At 38.1% G+C, this 18,505-nt stretch overlaps 1 protein-coding gene across 2 annotated transcripts in view; it reads right to left on the bottom strand.

Annotated features, from left to right (window-relative positions):
• Window positions 1-18,505, bottom strand: part of LOC132913881 (GAS2-like protein pickled eggs) — a 90,490-nt gene that overhangs the window by 30,518 nt on the left and 41,467 nt on the right. For both annotated transcript variants that reach the window (XM_060972505.1, XM_060972506.1), the window contains exon 3: window positions 14,281-14,805. In XM_060972505.1, coding sequence (XP_060828488.1) covers window positions 14,281-14,805 — 525 coding nt within the window. The remainder of the gene's footprint in view (window positions 1-14,280; window positions 14,806-18,505) is intronic.

The raw sequence follows: 18,505 nt of genomic DNA, 5'->3' as shown, positions 1-18,505 counted from the left end.
TTATTCGTTCAACTTCCATTTACGGTAGATTTAATGGAATTTCATTAAAATTATTCGTAGATTAATGTCAACGAAACTCAATTTTACCCATTTAATTTGTCGAAATGTTGGAAACGAAAAGTGAAACAAAGAATGGAGAAATTGGTTGATGTAACGAATACGATATAAGAATATATGGTTAAAGAGTATGATGAAACATTGTGGAATAAAAGTGAGAAGTGAATACAAAGTAGGGCGAGAAATAAAACGTAATATCTGAAAAGAAAATTTAAATTCTATTTCCATTAAATTTTTCTCGCTCATAACCCACAGAATATTCATAAATATTTATAAATTTCTTTAGAATCAAAAGAGAGAAATAGCACAGCTATGAATGGAGGTAAAGTGAGAGAGAAAATAAAATACGAGCGTATAGCGGTACGATGACTGATGACCAGCTATTCTGATAAAATTAGTTTTATACAAATTTTAGAGAAAATTTTTCTAAAAATACACAAAAAGAAGAAGAAATAAACGAAGCACACGAAAGCTACCCCAATGACTACCATCGTCAAAAACACCATTCCAATCAACGTAACATCGTTTCACACTCGGCTAGAGCAAAGCGAATCATTCGTTTCACAGACCAAGTTTCGATAAATTTCGAACTGGATGCAGTTTTCCAGTGGACGATCGCGACTTACGCTGTGAAATCTGATTTCTGGTCAGCGCACCCTCGATGCTACGGTTCAGGTCGGCAATCAAAGCTGTTTAGAAGCTCTTCGAGTGCACTTTATTGGAATAACCTAGATGTTGACGATCGAACGGTGCGCGAAAGGTGGCAACCACGTCGATTCCGCTTCAGGACCCTCGTGAAGCCTCGAGGGGACACGGGACACAGGGGGTTACCCGGTTTGTCTGTCACGATTTTTCTTTTAACTCGAGTGTTCGTTGAGGGAAAGTCGAGAATGGGGGTTCTGGGGCGAAACGTGGCAAAAAATTCTTGTGGGATTGAAATTTGTTGAATGAACGAATCTCTTGTATTTTCTAAGTATCTTTTTCTCAGTAATGAGAACATGGTCTACTCGAGGCCGTTTTATTCAAAGTGTTATAAACAATGGTTCTTTGACTTCGCAAACGTTTAATACGAACTGTAACTTTTTATTCAGAATTGCAGTTTTTGTTTACGAATATTAAATACAAATAGCGTAGAATATCTCGGTATTTCTTCCTCAGTTTCTTTTCTTAGCAGTTGCCTACAACTTTAATCTATGAACATCCGAGGCTAAGATACGACACCCTATTGCTAAAATAAGGCCATCTATTCTTCTCGACGAAATCCATTATCTTTCACTTCTATGGACAATCTTGCGCTAATGTGGTAATACATTTATAGCTGTATTGTCTGACAAAGTCTATGAACATCTACTACCAAGATTTGCAATCCTTCTGCTGAAAAAGACATGTGTTATTCTTCCCAAGCTAAACTTTCAAAGTTTTGTAAAGCAAATCCGATACTTTTCTAATCTAAAGCTAATATTTTCCTCTTTGAACAATCTACGTACCAACAAATCCAACAACACACCATTAAAGTGCAACGAAAAGCAGCCGCGTGACTCAAGCCGCACAGAGGCCAGGGAACCGAATGCTGGTACAGCGAACGTGTGTGTCTCTGGCTGGTTGAAAGTCGCCGATAAACACTGGATTAGCTAAGACTCAGACCGCAGCCAGACCTTGCACGGCTCGGTAGCCTTTTCTCTCCGCGCTATCTCGGGCTAATTGCACGTAATAACTAACACGCCTGGACTCGAGACTTCAATGCTATTTATGGTAGTTTCTCGTGGACAGGCTAGCGGGATCAAAGGGGACGCGTACATGTTTCTTCATTTTCTTCTTTTACCTTCTTTTTAACGAAATACGAGCTTATTGTTCCCTCCGTTTTGTACCACTTTTATATTGTCCTCTATGAAACTCTCTGATGGCTCGGGATGGCTCGGGATGGCTTTCGTGTCTCTTAGCGCGCTTGTTGGTCACATTATTTTAATAAAAAATTGAATAAATCAAGATGGTTTCCCTGTTATACTATCTGTTCCCTAACACGTGGTACCTGCTGCTTCAGGAATGGACAGGGAACACAAAAGTGCAATGAAAAAAGTTCATGTAAACGTGTCTCCTATCTGACCTATTTTCAAAGTTATGGTCACTTATGTGTCTCGATAATCTCTGTAAGCAACTGCTTATCTTCGTAGAAGATGCTCGAAATGGCCTTGGTCTGTATCATTCGTTTGTACATATGGAATTTTTGAAAGATGGCGAAATTGTTTGACACGACGACTGCAGGTTTGCATAGAAATCGAGGATGGTCATTTCGAGCACCTTCTATGAAGATAAGCTGTCGTAGATTATCGTAACGCAAAAGTGACTATAACTTTAAAACGGGGTCAAATACGACACATGCTTGTATGAACTTTTCTCATTGATTTTGTGTCCCATATCGACTTCTAAACTAACTCGTCTTATGAAATACCCTGTACATTAAAATTTCTTCTTGTTCTCATAATTCGCGATAGTCAACCCTACTACGATCGTCGAAGATGTTTAACACACGATCGAAACGAGAAATCATAATGCATATCAATGCATACCAAAAACAATTGTTTCATTCGAGATGGTACTTAATATCGGAAAAATACATTTGAATCAAAAATGATCGGAAGAACGCAGCTTCGACATTACGAAGCTCTTCTTATACTTATTTCTTCCTCTTTTCGCCCCATCGTGATAGGTTATGTTAAACGAACGGGAGAAAGAACGAGTAAATGTTGAAGAAGAAGGAAAATGGAGTGGAGAGAATAGAGGAGGGAAAGAATTCTTCAATTTCTTCTCTCGATCGTGTCACGAACCGTCCCCTTGCTTCGCCGGAGTAATTAACGGCCAGCAATGACGAGAGCGCTCGCCGCCTTGGGCATGGGTTAGCGCGAACGACCTAGATTCGCCTCCATATTGCGAATACGCCGACCACTCGACCATCCACGGGGCTTTTTCAGATTGCGTGAGAATTGCTTTTCACGATTGTTGTTCGATTGATGGGAAGCTGTGATTTGTGGTTGCTTGGTGATTACTGAACCAATCTAGGGAATTTTGAGGTTATGTTACCTCGGCGTTCAGAAAATGTTCTCTGTTGAAATTTGCATATTATGCTGGTTTAGTAAATCAGTAGAACGCGGTTTTTTATGCACGGATGAACAGAGTGCATTTAATATCGAAATATATGTCGAATGAATAATAATTACAGTCTTCCGAATTATGGATGAGAATTGAAAGTTACTAGACCAGTTTCTCAACTCTAAGTACTTACAAGTAAACTTCAATGTAGCTACATTTCATCGCGTCAAAGTTAGCCAAGAATTCCTGGACTTGCAGATTATTCCAGAACTTGTTACTCGCGTTAAATCGATATCGCTTAAACTCTTAATTAGATAGGAACGATAAATGGCAATTTCAAATACACGGAACGAGTGCGACGCACAATAATACGCAAGGATTTCGGTGAAAGCATTAGCTTTTTTTTCGATGACTAAGCACAGCAAATACGATTCATATTTACGATAAAACGTGTCGAGATATACAAATATAGAACATGGCCGCTAACTTTAGACGCCATGAAAGATATGCTCCAAATGAATCATACGAATTTTCAGAAACGTCGGATTCGTCATTGTTAACAACGACTACTTCGAACGGCATTCTTGCTATTTCATTATATTTAGAAAATTGTAGACGGGAAATCCTCGTATGTTTGACGAGCAAATGAAGTAGTTGTACACATTGTAAGGTTATGTTATGAATCAATCAGTTATGTGAACACGATCCGTCGTTTCCTGTACGATAACGTTTTCAAACTGTCGTCTTGTAGCGTGTAATGTACATTTATGTAATTTTCGCCTGTCATATTTGTAAACGTTGGACATACATGTACCTATAGGAAGTTTCATAAGTAGTGTACGATCAAAAGACAGCGGAATATCGTAGAACGATTTTTATCAATGAAATTACGATAGTTTCGGATTAGTTTCTATTTTTACAACTACTAAACATATGTACGTACTTTCCACAAAAATAATACTGAATTTTATTGAAGCAAGAATATATTATTATGATATGTATATCTATTATTATATTATCTATTTTCATCATGTCGCTTCAATCATAATTATTTAGCGGAGGGAAATGAAAAAATTGAACGATGTTACAAGAAAATCAGTAATTTTTATAAAATTATCGATCGACATTATATTGACACTTTTTTATAAAATCAATAATATCCATCGCTCTCGTCAAATATAATTCAGTTACGTAAAATGAAAATGAAAATTTTCTTTTGAACTCTTTTTCGCCTTTCACTATGTACGTAATTATATTTAGGTACGCATTAAAGCTCGATGATTTTAACGATTGAAACGAGTATGGGCACTTTAACGGAATAACGTTCGTTTTATTAAAGTACCACGCTACTATATTTCATTGCCTTGCATTCACGCATTTTAGTGTACATCCGAATCTGTTAGCGAAGGAAAAAATGTGTTCAACATCGACGAGAGCAAATATTTACGGAAAAGTATTAAAAAACATGGAAACGAGAGGCTACAGGTATCCGAGAACACGTATGCTTGCACACGTTCTCACTTATCGTCAGAAATGAAGCGTACGCCAAATATCCGCAGAAAAATATGGGGATGTCGAGGAAATATTTTCTCTCCGATAATGAAACGTTTTTTTAATAAGAGGCGGATTTCAAAATCGGTCAAGCTTTTATCGTTAACGAATATATGAATAGATAATGACCAGCCGGAGCCTCGACACATCTATAATGATAGCGAAGGATCATTAGTTGCCAGAAACCAGGGCAAACTGTCTATTTTTAGAATAATAAGGTTGTACGTATTATGTGCTGTTAAAATACGGTTCTCTAAAGAATATAATAAATAAGGACGAAAAAAGAATTCTTTCAAGAAAGGAAACTATATAATTGTATATAGTATGACGCGGCTGTTCTAAGGATCACTATCTATCTAGTGGAACAAACCAAAATTTTCCAGACCAAGAATTCGAGTTAAATCATGTACCCTAATCACTGAGAATAAAAATATCGTCACTTTAATGCCATGGCCGCTTAAACTGTAACATCATTCTGCGCTTATTTTGCATAAGAATAGATGGTAAATGTCATTTTGCGAGAAATAGCATCTTTCATAAAACATATTCTCATGAAGGATAATACCATTATAAACTCAGACTCTGCTAAAAATTACAATGACTACTCTACTTTGAATATTTCATACATTATACGCATTCTACCCATCTTCGCATCTTTAAACTTCACATAAATAACAATTAGTTACAATAATAAAAAAGTAACAATTGTAATTTCAACGGCACTATGAAGCCAACCTTTTTGCCAATCGAACGACCGATCTAAAATTGCCAATAACTTTCACTTAAACTAAAACTTGATAAGGAAACGGCGATTAAATAACGAGGATCGTTATTCCTTTGCGAAGGAACAGCTAAGAAGAGGAAAGGGAGGAAACGCTTTCTCTTTTCCTTCGTTCTATCGAGCAACCCTCGGGCCACTTTGTGCAGTCGATATCCTCGAGGAGAAAGGAGAGCTTCGTCCTTCGTAGGAAACTTAAGGACTTTGCGCTTGAACTTGATACGAAATGGGCTAAAAGCGATCAATACGAGCTTTCGGCGCTTGCGAGGCAAAGCTCCGGCTGGCATGGCTAGCAGAGACCACCCTGCAAGCTCGCTACGAGCCACCATACTTGTTATCAGCATGGGAATCGCCATAGGCAGTCACAAATACCAAGTTACTACGTCTAGACCGGAAGTGAGCAAAACTTCAATTTACTACAATGGCATTCGACATCTAAATTTTAAGACGAGAATTTTTCTAAAGAAACCTTCACCTTTTAAACGAAGGAGAATCTGTGAATAAGAAAAAAGTATTGAAACGTGACAGTGAGTTTAGGAAGTTAAGTTTGTTCAAAGAAATAGCTGTAATTTTTGTTTGAAGATTTGCTTAAAGATATACATACAATGGTATTTGAAACTTGGACTGTTTCAAAGAAGGATTTACCTCTTTAAAGAAAGAGGAATTCTTGAGTAGGAAACGAAAAGAATGACAGAAACTATAGTTAGGTGTTTAAATGTGAAATATGAGAAATTAAGTGGTTCCCTCTTGGTTACTTGTTCGGAATTTACAGTGCAAATAGGTTCATAATTCTAACTTACTAATAGCAATAAACTACGAATAGTAATTTAGCTTGTCAGATAAGTGCAGGTTCTTTCCTTAGATAAGGCACTTCAAAAGATAAGAGTTTCTAGACTTAGACAAGATAATGATCAAGGATGAAGCATAAATAAGATATTCGTTATATTCGAGAAACTATTGCAATTGTAACAATAGATGAATAAAGATTTTTATGATTTCGTTGTTTGAATTCTTTGGAATAACACTAAAACACTATGTGTATCGAACTATCGAACTATACAGAATTATTGATCAGGTACCATATATAATTACGATATTCGTAAGAAACTACCATTTCAATTACAGAGATAAATGAATGGAGGAAATATTGATGTTTGTTAAGAGAATATCCATCGAGGCCTAAAAACAACAATAAATAAGATATTTATAAAGAACCATTCTATTGGCTTAGTTGCCAACCCAATAATTATGGTGAAATATCAACAAAGATTTTTATGAGAAAAATCAGTAAATTTTTAAAGTAATTTTACGACGAACAAATTGAGACACTCTCTACGCTAAACTTTATTTGCTTTATGACTATCCATTTGACAATTACACAATCTTTAAGCTAAGTGTAAGAGCCCAACGTGTTGTTCCGTGATCACAGAACTCCAGCTCGGGCTGTCCCAATGATTCACCATAAACAGGACCAACGCAGCGTGTTTTACCGTGTTCAGATTAGACAAGCACGCTTGTCAGCCTTTCCCTAATCGATACTCCACTAGAGTACTCGGCGTTTTTCGCATTTAATCCTGTCTTCAACGTAATTCGCGACTTAAGAATACGTTCGCGTAACACAGTTCGATAAGATCGAACTAAATTTTGTAAATGGATGATACACACGTCTTTTATATTCTCTAAAAATCACTAACATGGTGTTAGAATTATTTATAATATTTTTGATATATAATTATGAAAGATAACGTGCTGTTTTTTTATCACAATTTCATATAAATTTTGCATCTAGAACTTTTACGACGATGAGATATTTTGACATCAACTTTTTGGGATAACCCATCGCGCTTCCATTTTACATTTGCACTTGGCATTTACAATTTGGGCAATGTAACACGGTTTCAGGTTTCCCTCGAAGTAGACAGTGTGTACGAAACGCCGACCCAAAATGCAAATGCCAAGTGCAAATGCAAAATCCAGACGCGATCGTTCATATAAATTGTATGAGATAAAATTTGTAGAATTTCTAAATGTCGTATAAATTAAATTTCTATCTGAAGGGAATAGAGCTGTTAAAATAATATTATCTGATTATAAAGATGATATTATAATTGGACTGCGGATTTTTAATCATCGATAGAAAATACATTGAAATATTCAAAGTATAGTGTTTTTTATAATACTTACTAAATAAAATAATTTTCTCCCGAGGTTCTATTTTCTTAACTATATTCTCGAAAACGTAAATTTGCACAAAAATAGGCGATCCAATTACAATACTCTATTTTATCTTAGCTCTAAGAAATAATCTATTTAATATTTAATTCTGTTTAAATTTAAAAAAAAAGGGAAGTGACAAAGATCAAGTCCGAGTGTTTGAATATAAAATTTCGAAACGAGATCGTGAATCATTTCTACTTAAACGATTTATCCAACAGGGCAGCTAATTTTTTTGCGATCGCTCCCACTTCCACTTAACTCTTTAACGAATCAATAAAGTCGTTAGCTTTAAATTATAGCCAATTATCGAGTCTACAGAGGAATAAAATTCCATCGTAGAAACGATACACATACAGCATTCTGCGTGATTATGGGGTTACGTAAGCACTCTTGTTTACGCGACCGTTAATACTATTAAAAGTTCTTGCTCTTGTTTCATCCGGCAATAACAAGCTATCGATGATGTCTTAAATCTCATTTTCGCTCACGATACTTCTACAACATCGTATAATTATGACACAATTCTATCAAAAATCTAAACTTTCGGAAATTCCATTTAATTATTACGTATCTTCGATTCAAAATACCAAAGTACTTTCAATAAAGTTTATTGCAATACAACAAGATATTTGGGTGGAAATATAATAAAACGTGCAAGTATATTTGCAAGACAGATATGCCACAGTACTTGGCAAAAGGAGGTAATGAGGCAGGTCAAAGTCTTATGGTTAGAGCAAAATTTCATAATATGTGCGAGCGGAATAAATATTGAAAGAAAGAAGAAGAGAGAAAGTGCGAGGTATGTCAAAGGAATATGGAGAATGTTAAACACCAAATGGAAGAATGGGAGCAAAGACGTGGAAAGAATTAAAATATAAGAATTGAAAAAATTTTGCAGAATAGAAGGATGGGAGAAATATTAGAATGGCTTAGGGACATAAATAGAATAAAAAAAGAAATAAATAAAGAGACGAGGGATGGATACCAAAGAATAGATACGTGCAATAGAAGAGTTAATAGAGGGTAAGAAGTGTATAACGTTAGTTGCATGATTGTTATGGAGTAAAAAGGATGGAAAGGGGTAAAGTAGAAAGATTAGAATGTGTTACAGAGATACGTGTGTATGGTAATTAAACAGAAATTGGAAACCAAGCCCGATTTTTGACCGCGAGGTCGAGATTAAATAAGTACATATGTACATATGAACAGGGTAGTCACACTACTATTTCGCGGCGTTTTTCTCGTAAACGATAAGCATTAGAAAAAAACCAAAGAGGAAAAAGATGAATAGTTTAAGATGAACTACACGTGCGGAATAATTTTTTTTTCACAGGTGTAAAAATATATTTGCATGACCGATATATGCAAAAAGAAAGGGAAGGTTTTCTACTGAAAAAAGAAAGATGCAACTGTAAAATGCACATGGATTTTTGCATTTGCAAAAATAATATTATCGTAAATATGTAGCTATCTTCTTTCTCTCTTTCATTCTTTCCACGTACTTATCATTTACGAGAGAAACGCTGGGAACTAATAGCGCCAACACACTGTACATACATAGTACAGCTACGTAGCTTGGAACACGGCGTATGAACGTTAAAATCCATTTCCATCTAGCGACACACCCGCGCCATCGAAAAAGGGAAGCCTCCGCTGTATCGCGTCTATTCACCGCGACTTTTTCAATTTAATTAGCCATAGGCGACTTGTACAGGCGAACAGGAACACGTGAACGAGGCGCTCTACGCTGAAACCGATCGACCTGTACAGATTTCCCTTTCGTAATTGCCCTTTATGGAACGCGCACGCGAATTGACATCGCGCCGCGCAGAAATGCCCGTTTGTATTCATGCGGACGTGCCCGTGGATAAATCGCGAGCTGGACGAGCAGCCACGCAGCTGCGATTCCGTATACGATCCTTCCATAAGAAACCGTTTCCCGCCACGCGTGCCATTCTCTCGAATGCAAATTCGCGGGGTATCGCGACGACCTCACTCCAACGGGAACGTTTCAACACGTTACGAAACAACGCTCTCAAGGGTTTTCCAACGATAAATGTCGAAAAAGTCTTTCTACTCGGTACAGATACCGTAATAGTTTCAACATTGTTTTGGAAAGCGTGTAGAGGTTTGTTCAAAATTCGCGCACTTATAGTCTTGTACTCTATGGTTACACGTAGTTACCAAAGGAGATAGAAGTTGAAGATGTGAGATGAGATGAGTAGAGACTAAGGTTCGTTTGAAAATCGCGCGTCTAATACGTAGTGGAGGGGATAGAAGTTGGGGGTGTGAAGAGAACAAGGAGTTTTGGAAGCTTTTTAGTCTTCGATTATACTCTATTCTTTTTAAACGGTAAGTTGATTCGCAGGAAACGTTGCAACATTGTGAAAGACTACTGTAAAGAGGATTCCAATGGTAAATGAGGAAAACGTTTCCTAGTTTGTATGGAAGTTGGAAAAAGATTTTCGATATAATTTTGCGAGTAGTTTCGGTACAGTTTTGGAAAGTGTGGGTAGGTTCGTCAAAAAATGAAGTGCTTAGCGATATGTCACTATACCTTGCACATAGTGTAGGCTGTGGAGATGTGAAACAGTGCAACATTGTGAAAGACTGCGAAGAATGATATTTCAATGGTAAATAGAAGAAAGGTTTTTCCTACTTTCTATGGATATTGTGATGATTTTGATTGTAGTTCTAAATGTAGCTTCGATACAGCTTCGAGAAGAGTGAATAGCTTCGTTCATAAGCCGAACACTTAAATTGTAGGTACTTAGTGGAGGAGATCGAAGTTGAAGGCGTGAGGAGAGTTCTTCTATTCTCTAAATTATACAGTACGTCAACACGACTGCAACGAAAACGTTGCAACACTGTGAGAGACTGCATTTAAGGATTTTTAAATGATAAATATCGAACAAGTTTTCTACTTCATATGGGTAGATATCGTGGTAATTTCAGCATGATTTTGGAAAGGGTATATCGGTTCGTCCAAAAGTCACGCGTTTAACCGGCGGTGGTTGATTAAGGAGTGATGGAGCTAGATATTATTTCTTCGACTGTATAAAATCCGATGAAATTCGTCAATTTCGCTCGTCAATTTCTACAGAACGTTAACAACAAAATTTATGAGACTTCCTGTACACACCCTACGACTTTCCAGGCTTTAAGAATCCAAACGATGTATCGAGTCTAGCTGGGAATAACGATGAGATCAGACGGAAAAGAAAAGTTTCGTACCGTAAAATAGCAAACGCAAGGCTGCATTCGTTCCGATGGAACAAATTAACGAGCGTTTCTTGTCGCTTTCGAAAGCACACGCGGCCTTTCAGTCGCATTAAGCCCGCCAGACGCCGTTAGTTCCGGCTGAAACACGTTGGAAAACACCTTCTAGTCGATTTTTTTCGCGCGCCGACTCTCAAACAACAGCGATGTGCGCGCGCGCGAACACACGGCATTTCACGACGCAGAAATTTCCAACTAGCGCGACACGTTATCGCCGCGCGGTTCTCCGAGAATTCCCGCACATTTTCCCTTGGTTAGTCTTTGAACTCCACGGTGAACGTCGCTCATGTATAGTGAACTTTTATCGACACACCTACACGCACACTTTGTCACGTAATAATACCCAGTTTGATTTAATGTATCCTTTGTTCTTTAAAAAATTGCTACTTTTGGTATTTAGTGCTGTCGCATTTCACGTACCTTATCTTTGTCGTTATGTCGAGTTCAATGATTCTTTGTTACTGTGGTTATCGTTATCTTGGGCCTAATCAAAAATACAATGGATTTAAAAAATATTGGCACATCCTTATCCTCCAATGAAACTCGAAACGTCAGCCTCTACACTTTTACAGTATCAAATCTTTGTAATCATATGAAACTACCGATCATAAAAGACTCAATTAATTAGCATATAGATATTATAATAAATAGCGTGCCAATACTTTTTGTAACCACGGTATAAGAATTTCTGTCAGGTATTTTTACTATTAGCTTCTCGCAAAAGTTCGTGACTTTCAACCTAAATATTCCTATATAATCTATTTTATATAAAAATAGTTTTTACCTTTTAGTTATCAAGTAACATCGATATTAGAAAACCAAGGAGAATAGCCTCGTTACACGTTTTCCTGTCATTTTCAAATGAAACATTACGCTAACGCAACTTTGCTTCTTAATGGAACGATATTACAGGCCTGTGCATCGTGTATTCAATTTTATACTTTATCGTATGATCTTTGATTAGTTTTTCTTGCGCGCAAACTTTATTTGCGAGCCTGGAAGCCGTTAGGCGCAACGTCATATTTGTTGGCGCCGCGCCAGTGTATGAATTCTTGCGAACATGTATCAGCAGATTGCTCTTTTCCCATTCAGTCGACGCGCAAACATTAAGTCCGGGGTCGACTATATTCAAACAACAACCGGGTAAATCCCTCGGATGCCTAAGCGTGTTTTGACGCGCATACCGCGGATAACTACACAAAGAATGTTGGAAAATGGAACAGCTTTGTTATTTTAATTTCCCGAGAGAAGAACGCGGCCGACTCTTGAGAAAATTCTAAAACTCCTGCGATCGTGAGAAACACTTTGTACTTGATACTTTCTTCCCTGTACACATCTCATATAACGTGGTATTTGTAGAATGAATGGAATTTATAATTCAATTTCCATCGAGTCTAACAGCGAGCGATAAGCGGAGAACTAAAAGCGAAGATATAAATCTGCCGTGGCTTTCGATTGACATCGTCGAAGTAGATATAAATGAACACATTAATCTGAATTCTTTTGGGCTATTACATTTTCATCGCTTTTGTCCGTCATCGGCACGTACCACACCCTTTTCTAACTATTGTCTCAAGTACCATTATACAACTATAGAGGTACACTTTATAGCTCACATAAATTAATCCCTCGAGTTATCCAGCGACCAAAGCACAACTAAAAATAATGCCAATCACAAGCTCGAGTCAAGAACGGCCACAGCCGTACGATTCAATTAATGTAGCCTAACTAAAAGTCTGAAAGTAGCCTCTAACGTTACAAGAATCGGACAATACGACTATAAATTCCGTTAGCGACCATTCAGAGGAACTTCTAGCCGTTCGGTAACCTCTAACACGCGTGACCGACGGTAGAGCGCGTGAAAAGTGGACAAGTCGGGGCCAAACGATCGATTCCCACGTAGCACACGCCAACCGTTTACGATCGAATTGCAACGAAAACGAAATCGGTCTCGCGATACGTGCATACCGGGCAATTACGCTTGTTCTGCCCACGTGACGCGAACGCGTTGCGTTTAGCCGGCTGATTTAGTGGCCGTTTAATCCATTTAGAGATGGAAAACGCAAGTGGAACTGGAAGCGAGACGGTTTTTGCTCCGGTGTCATGCTAATACGATTTACGAGTGGCGAGCCGCCAGCGGAAGAGAGTTATCAAGGCGACGTTCAAACCGTCGTTTCCTCGAGCATGTACACTGGTTAAGGCTTTATGCAAGGGATTTCTTCTTTTTCTATCTTTTTTCTTTTTTTTTTTTTTTTAATTATCGGGCCACCTGCGACGACGATACGTCGGTGCGCTTTGAAACGCACGTGACGTGCGTTGGTTAGAGAACACTTTGAGGAAGGTTGGGAATTTTTGTTTTGCGATTGTCGATCGTGTATGCGCTTTAGCGTGGATTTGGCAAGGTTAGGGAGTAAGAAAATTATGGAAACGGGACTCCGTGTGAAACGACCGTAGACGAGATTTTCCATTTTTACTTGTACGCGACGACGAATTTGATTTTGCGGTATAGGAAATCTCTTTCGCGGAATAGCGAATTCCCTTTGTGGGAAGGGACAGCTTGTTGCGGTCTTTGTGGGAAAGGAATGTGATTTTGTGAGAGCCACCGATAAACGATGAATTATGGAACGTGAATTACACGCGTTTCTTTCGCCTTTCAACGCCGGAATACGAATAAACCACTCTCTTATTCCTGATCTCGTGATATTCACGGTCAGCGGGGAGCAACGCCATAAATACACTCCGATAGACCTAAGGGCGCGAGTTATTTTCATAGTCTGGGAATATTACAGTCGCGTCACCTTTTTAAAAATACGAGTTCGTTTTCTAAGCTGACTTGCGACTCTGGAATCCCACGAGTCGAAACAAACAACGCTTTGTCTATAAATTACCAATAAAAACGTAGTCCGCTAGCATTGGCTGTATATTGGGCTACTTCTATAGTTACATAAAAAGAATGTAAAATATTGTAATTAATATTCTACATCGAAAATTATATCGAAATGGAGGGAATCTTTTATTATAGAAAAAAGTAAGCAATTTCTTTTTTCAAAATAACTATACTATGTGATAAATTTTGATTGATTCCATCCAAGTCAGAAGAAAGCGAATATACGTTGCTTCAAACTAAGAACTGCTTTTAAAATCACTTTTATGATATCTATATACATATTTTGCAATCTCTTGATACAACTTCAAACAAAAGTCCGCAGAGTTGGAAATTATATCGCGGGACGTTTCGAAAGGCGAGTTATTATCAGAAAGCTAAATCACAGCATTTTATAGCAAATAACGAAATACGAAAGACCACTCACCATTTCGTCCAGGCTCTTCAGATCATTGGTGACGATCTGCGGCTGGGGTCCATAAATGAGACACGGTTCCTCCTGCTGCATATCCGCATAGTCATCGTCGCTCTCCTCGTTTCCATTATTTCCATGAGCTCCGTTCGCCGCTTTATTCTCAGCTGCGATCTCTCGATCGATTTGTCTCTCCATTTGTACCAACATTGGCGCCAGCATACCAAATTTCGCGGCTCGCCTGGCGACCTCCAATAGACAGAGAATCACGTGTCGTTCGTTCTTGCGCATAATCAGGTCGTCGGTCTCGAATAACAGACACTCGATGATACCGAGGCTGTTGCGGCACCAGCCGATAAAGTTGGACACATTGTCACGGGCGAAGAAGGTGCCGGCCTTCGCGTTCGGCAGGAAGGCCACGTCGCTCAGCTGGCTCATCGGCAACGCCAGCGACGAGGTCATCGATCGTGTCATCGAGATTTTGCGCGCTTGACGCCGCGCCACGTACTCGGCCGCTGACTTGCGTACGTTGTTCGCGTGCTGCAAACAGAAGATAAAACGGTACTGGTCAGAGGCGCGTGAGGAAGCAACAAACGTACTGGATAATACTGGTTTAAAGAATCGCGATGGTTTTGACTTGAATCTTCCTGTGTTTGATATAATTTGCCTTGGTTTGATTTGGTTTGATTCAATGGAATTGGCAAATGCGATGCTCTATTGAGCCGGGAGATTGGATATTCGTGTGTTTCAGTGTATTGCATTTAAGAAAGAAGCGAACACACCGACTTGATTAGTCGTGATGGATGGATGGCGGATGGAGTTGAATTTTTGTGTTTGATTTCGTTTAGTTTGGATTGCTTTGGTTTGATTCGATGGAATTGGCAAATGCGATGCTCTATTGAGCCGGGAGATTGGATATTCGTGTGCTTCAGTGTATTGCATTTAAGAAAGAAGCGAACACACCGACGTGATTAATCGTGATGGATGGATGGCGGATGGAGTTGAATTTTTGTGTTTGATTTCGTTTAGTTTGGATTGCTTTGGTTTGATTCGATGGAATTGGCAAATGCGATGCTCTAATGAGCCGGAAGAGATTGGATATTCGTGTGTTTCAGTGTATTGCATTTAAGAAAGAAGCGAACACACCGACGTGATTAGTCGTGATGGATGGATGGCGGATGGAGTTGAATTTTTGTGTTTGATTTCGTTTAGTTTGGATTGCTTTGGTTTGATTCGATGGAATTGGCAAATGCGATGCTCTAATGAGCCGGAAGAGATTGGATATTCGTGTGTTTCAGTGTATTGCATTTAAGAAAGAAGCGAACACACCGACTTGATTAGTCGTGATGGATGGATGGGGAAGGAGTTGAATTTTTGTGTTTGATTTCGTTTAGTTTGGATTGCTTTGGTTTGATTCGATGGAATTGGCAAATGCGATGCTCTAATGAGCCGGAAGAGATTGAATATTCGTGTGTTTCAGTGTATTGCATTTAAGAAAGAAGCGAACACACCGACGTGATTAGTCGTGATGGATGGGTGGTGAATGGAGTTGAATTTTTGTGTTTGATTTCGTTTAGTTTGGATTGCTTTGGTTTAATGGAATCAGCAAATGTGATACTCTAATGAACCAAAATAGATTGAGAATTTCCGTGTATTTGATTCGGATCGTAGTTTGGTTTGATGTCATTTGATACAGTAAGAATGACGAATTTGTCGCTTCGATGAGTCAATGAATGAATCAAATCTTCGTATGTTTGTTTGTCTTTAACTTGATTTGATTTTGTTTGACAACCGCCAAAATAGTGACTATCACGCGTCAGTAAATCTAGACAAATTGTTTCCATTGATTTAGTTTGCGTTGATCTCATTTATAAGATACTTGACCATTGATCACTGAAAGCATTGAAACTAATTGAACTAACTGTACAGACTCGATGCTCAATTTCACGAGGAAAATAATCTGCAAACATAATTCTATAATTCGTAACAGTTATTTAAAATTCCACTATATCAAATCCAAATTAAACTCAAATTATCTGTCTCGGTTGAACAAACAGTGATAGAGTTGGCTCGCACCTATCTCATTCTCCTTCCTACTGACTTCTAGAGCCACACGACTGGCATTCACCGGTAGGAACGCGGCCCGTTCGCTGCCGCTCATTTAAACAGTCAAACAGACACCGGCGATAACATCTTAACACCCGTGAAACTAATTGTTCCATTAATAACAGCGCGCACCTTTCTTCTCTGCCGCGATTAACATTCACGCGAGCGATAAATATTGTACAAGGCACCGAGGAATCTTCAACTTCTGCACGATGTAGCGTCCATGTATTCATAAGACGCATACGATTTTATCATCGACTATGAGCTGCTTAAGTAACCGGCTGATAATTGGATATCGAGATGATGTAAATGAGCTTACGTCTAATAACAGGTTTTGCTGCGTGGTCTATCGTTTAACATCGAGGAGTAGTGCGCCTGTTACAATCAGACGACCTGTTATATACGCCCTTTTCTCCATTTTTCATTTCTCTAGGTTAATTAGAAATGAAACGACTTATCAAGACGTAAAATCGCGAATTATTAGGCCGCTCGATAAAACACCAACTTCCATTCGAATTTTAATCCGAATCTCAACTTTCGTTTAAATTTAGAGTCAATTCTCGTTGTAGCAACGGAATTGTTCATAATTATCAAACCTTCCCTGTAGCAAGGCTTCCAGTATACACTGTTAATTTCCTGTTAATCAATCATCGATCCAACCATTTCCCGATCCTTTCTTATCACCCTGGCGCGTCAGTCACATGTCTAAGGCACGGAAAGAAATCGCGTTTCAAAGTCTCCCGTTCAGCGAGAAACAATGATCGCCCTTATTCTCAGTGCTATAACTATCGATACGAAGAACTCGCTACCCACACTGAATTCTTTATGATTGAATTGCCGATGCACAAAGGATCGCGCTGACAAAATTAGAAAAAGCGCTGGCTAAATTGGAATTAAATTTCAATTTTGATACTCGATTGTTCTCGATTAAATTCGAAATTCGTCGAAGAATACGCGTAAGAAATACTTGAAATAAAATGGAACTGTCAAACGAAATTACATTAACGTTACATTAAATCAAATTCATAGCAATGAAACCAAGTCAAGTGCATAAAATATTTGAAATATGACTCAAACGAAAGATTCGCGTTATCAACTCAAATATCATTCTCCCCTCTTGTGATCATAGTCCGTTTCAGTGTACGAGCGTCGCCTTTTCTATCTTCAATCTCTATCAACTTCGAGTTAGCTTAATAAAACAAATAAAAAAAAGAAGAAATATTCGCTAGAAAGGTCAACAGTGGCCAGAAAATATCCAGTATCGCTAGAGATTTCCATTAACGTATCAACTACAAAGTAACTTTATACTCGGTCTACAATGAAACGAAACTTCTATCGACAGATGTGGTTTCCACCGCAACAGAAGGTACACTCGGTATTATTCCTCTTATTTCTATCGAGAGGCAAAAGAAAGAAAGGAATAGATCGCGGTACGACAGTGAATTAATTAGTCGTAGCTTGTGAAATTTTTGCGAAATGTCTTGCGATATTTTTGGACGCGTCGATTCTTTTTGCTTTTTGTTGTCTGTTTGCCTAATTCCGAGGGCTGACGAGGTCAATGTTACGCGGATTAATGCCTTCTCATCTCACTTTCACCGTACCACATGCTCGCTGTTCGCGATTTTAAGCTACCAATTCTGGTATGTAATTTAGTAAACTAAATTTCGTTTATACGAGAAAATTCCTCTATCCAGAGTTAAATCGGTTTTTCAGAGGTTAAGTTAAATTTTGAATAGAACATTAAAATTCAAATAAAATTTCGCTTAACTCGTCTATGAGAATTTCAATCTCCTTACGAAAGGTTGATTATCTTAAGCATAATTTTTCTTCAAATATTTCTCTCGCTTCCCGTTTAAGGAAAGAAGGGAACGGTTTGTCAAGAAGTTTCTTCAAGAAAAGTATTAGAAATATAACGATATTCACGTGTACATTTTCTATGTTTTATCGACAATAAAAAACAATTTTTTTTAAATTTCATTTTGTTAAAAAATGACTACCAGGAAGTAAATTTCTTTTTATTAATGACAAACAACGGCTCCTTTTAAAAATACTCCTTTTATAATATTTATCAAGAAGTTTCTTCGAGAAAAGATATTACAAATATAATAATATTCACACGTACGCTTTGCTGTTT

Source organism: Bombus pascuorum, chromosome 14 (genome assembly GCF_905332965.1).
Source record: "Bombus pascuorum chromosome 14, iyBomPasc1.1, whole genome shotgun sequence".
Classification (NCBI taxonomy): Eukaryota; Metazoa; Arthropoda; class Insecta; order Hymenoptera; family Apidae; genus Bombus; species Bombus pascuorum.
Note: the sequence above shows the minus strand (reverse complement) of the source record. Positions and strands in the feature narration are given on the sequence as shown.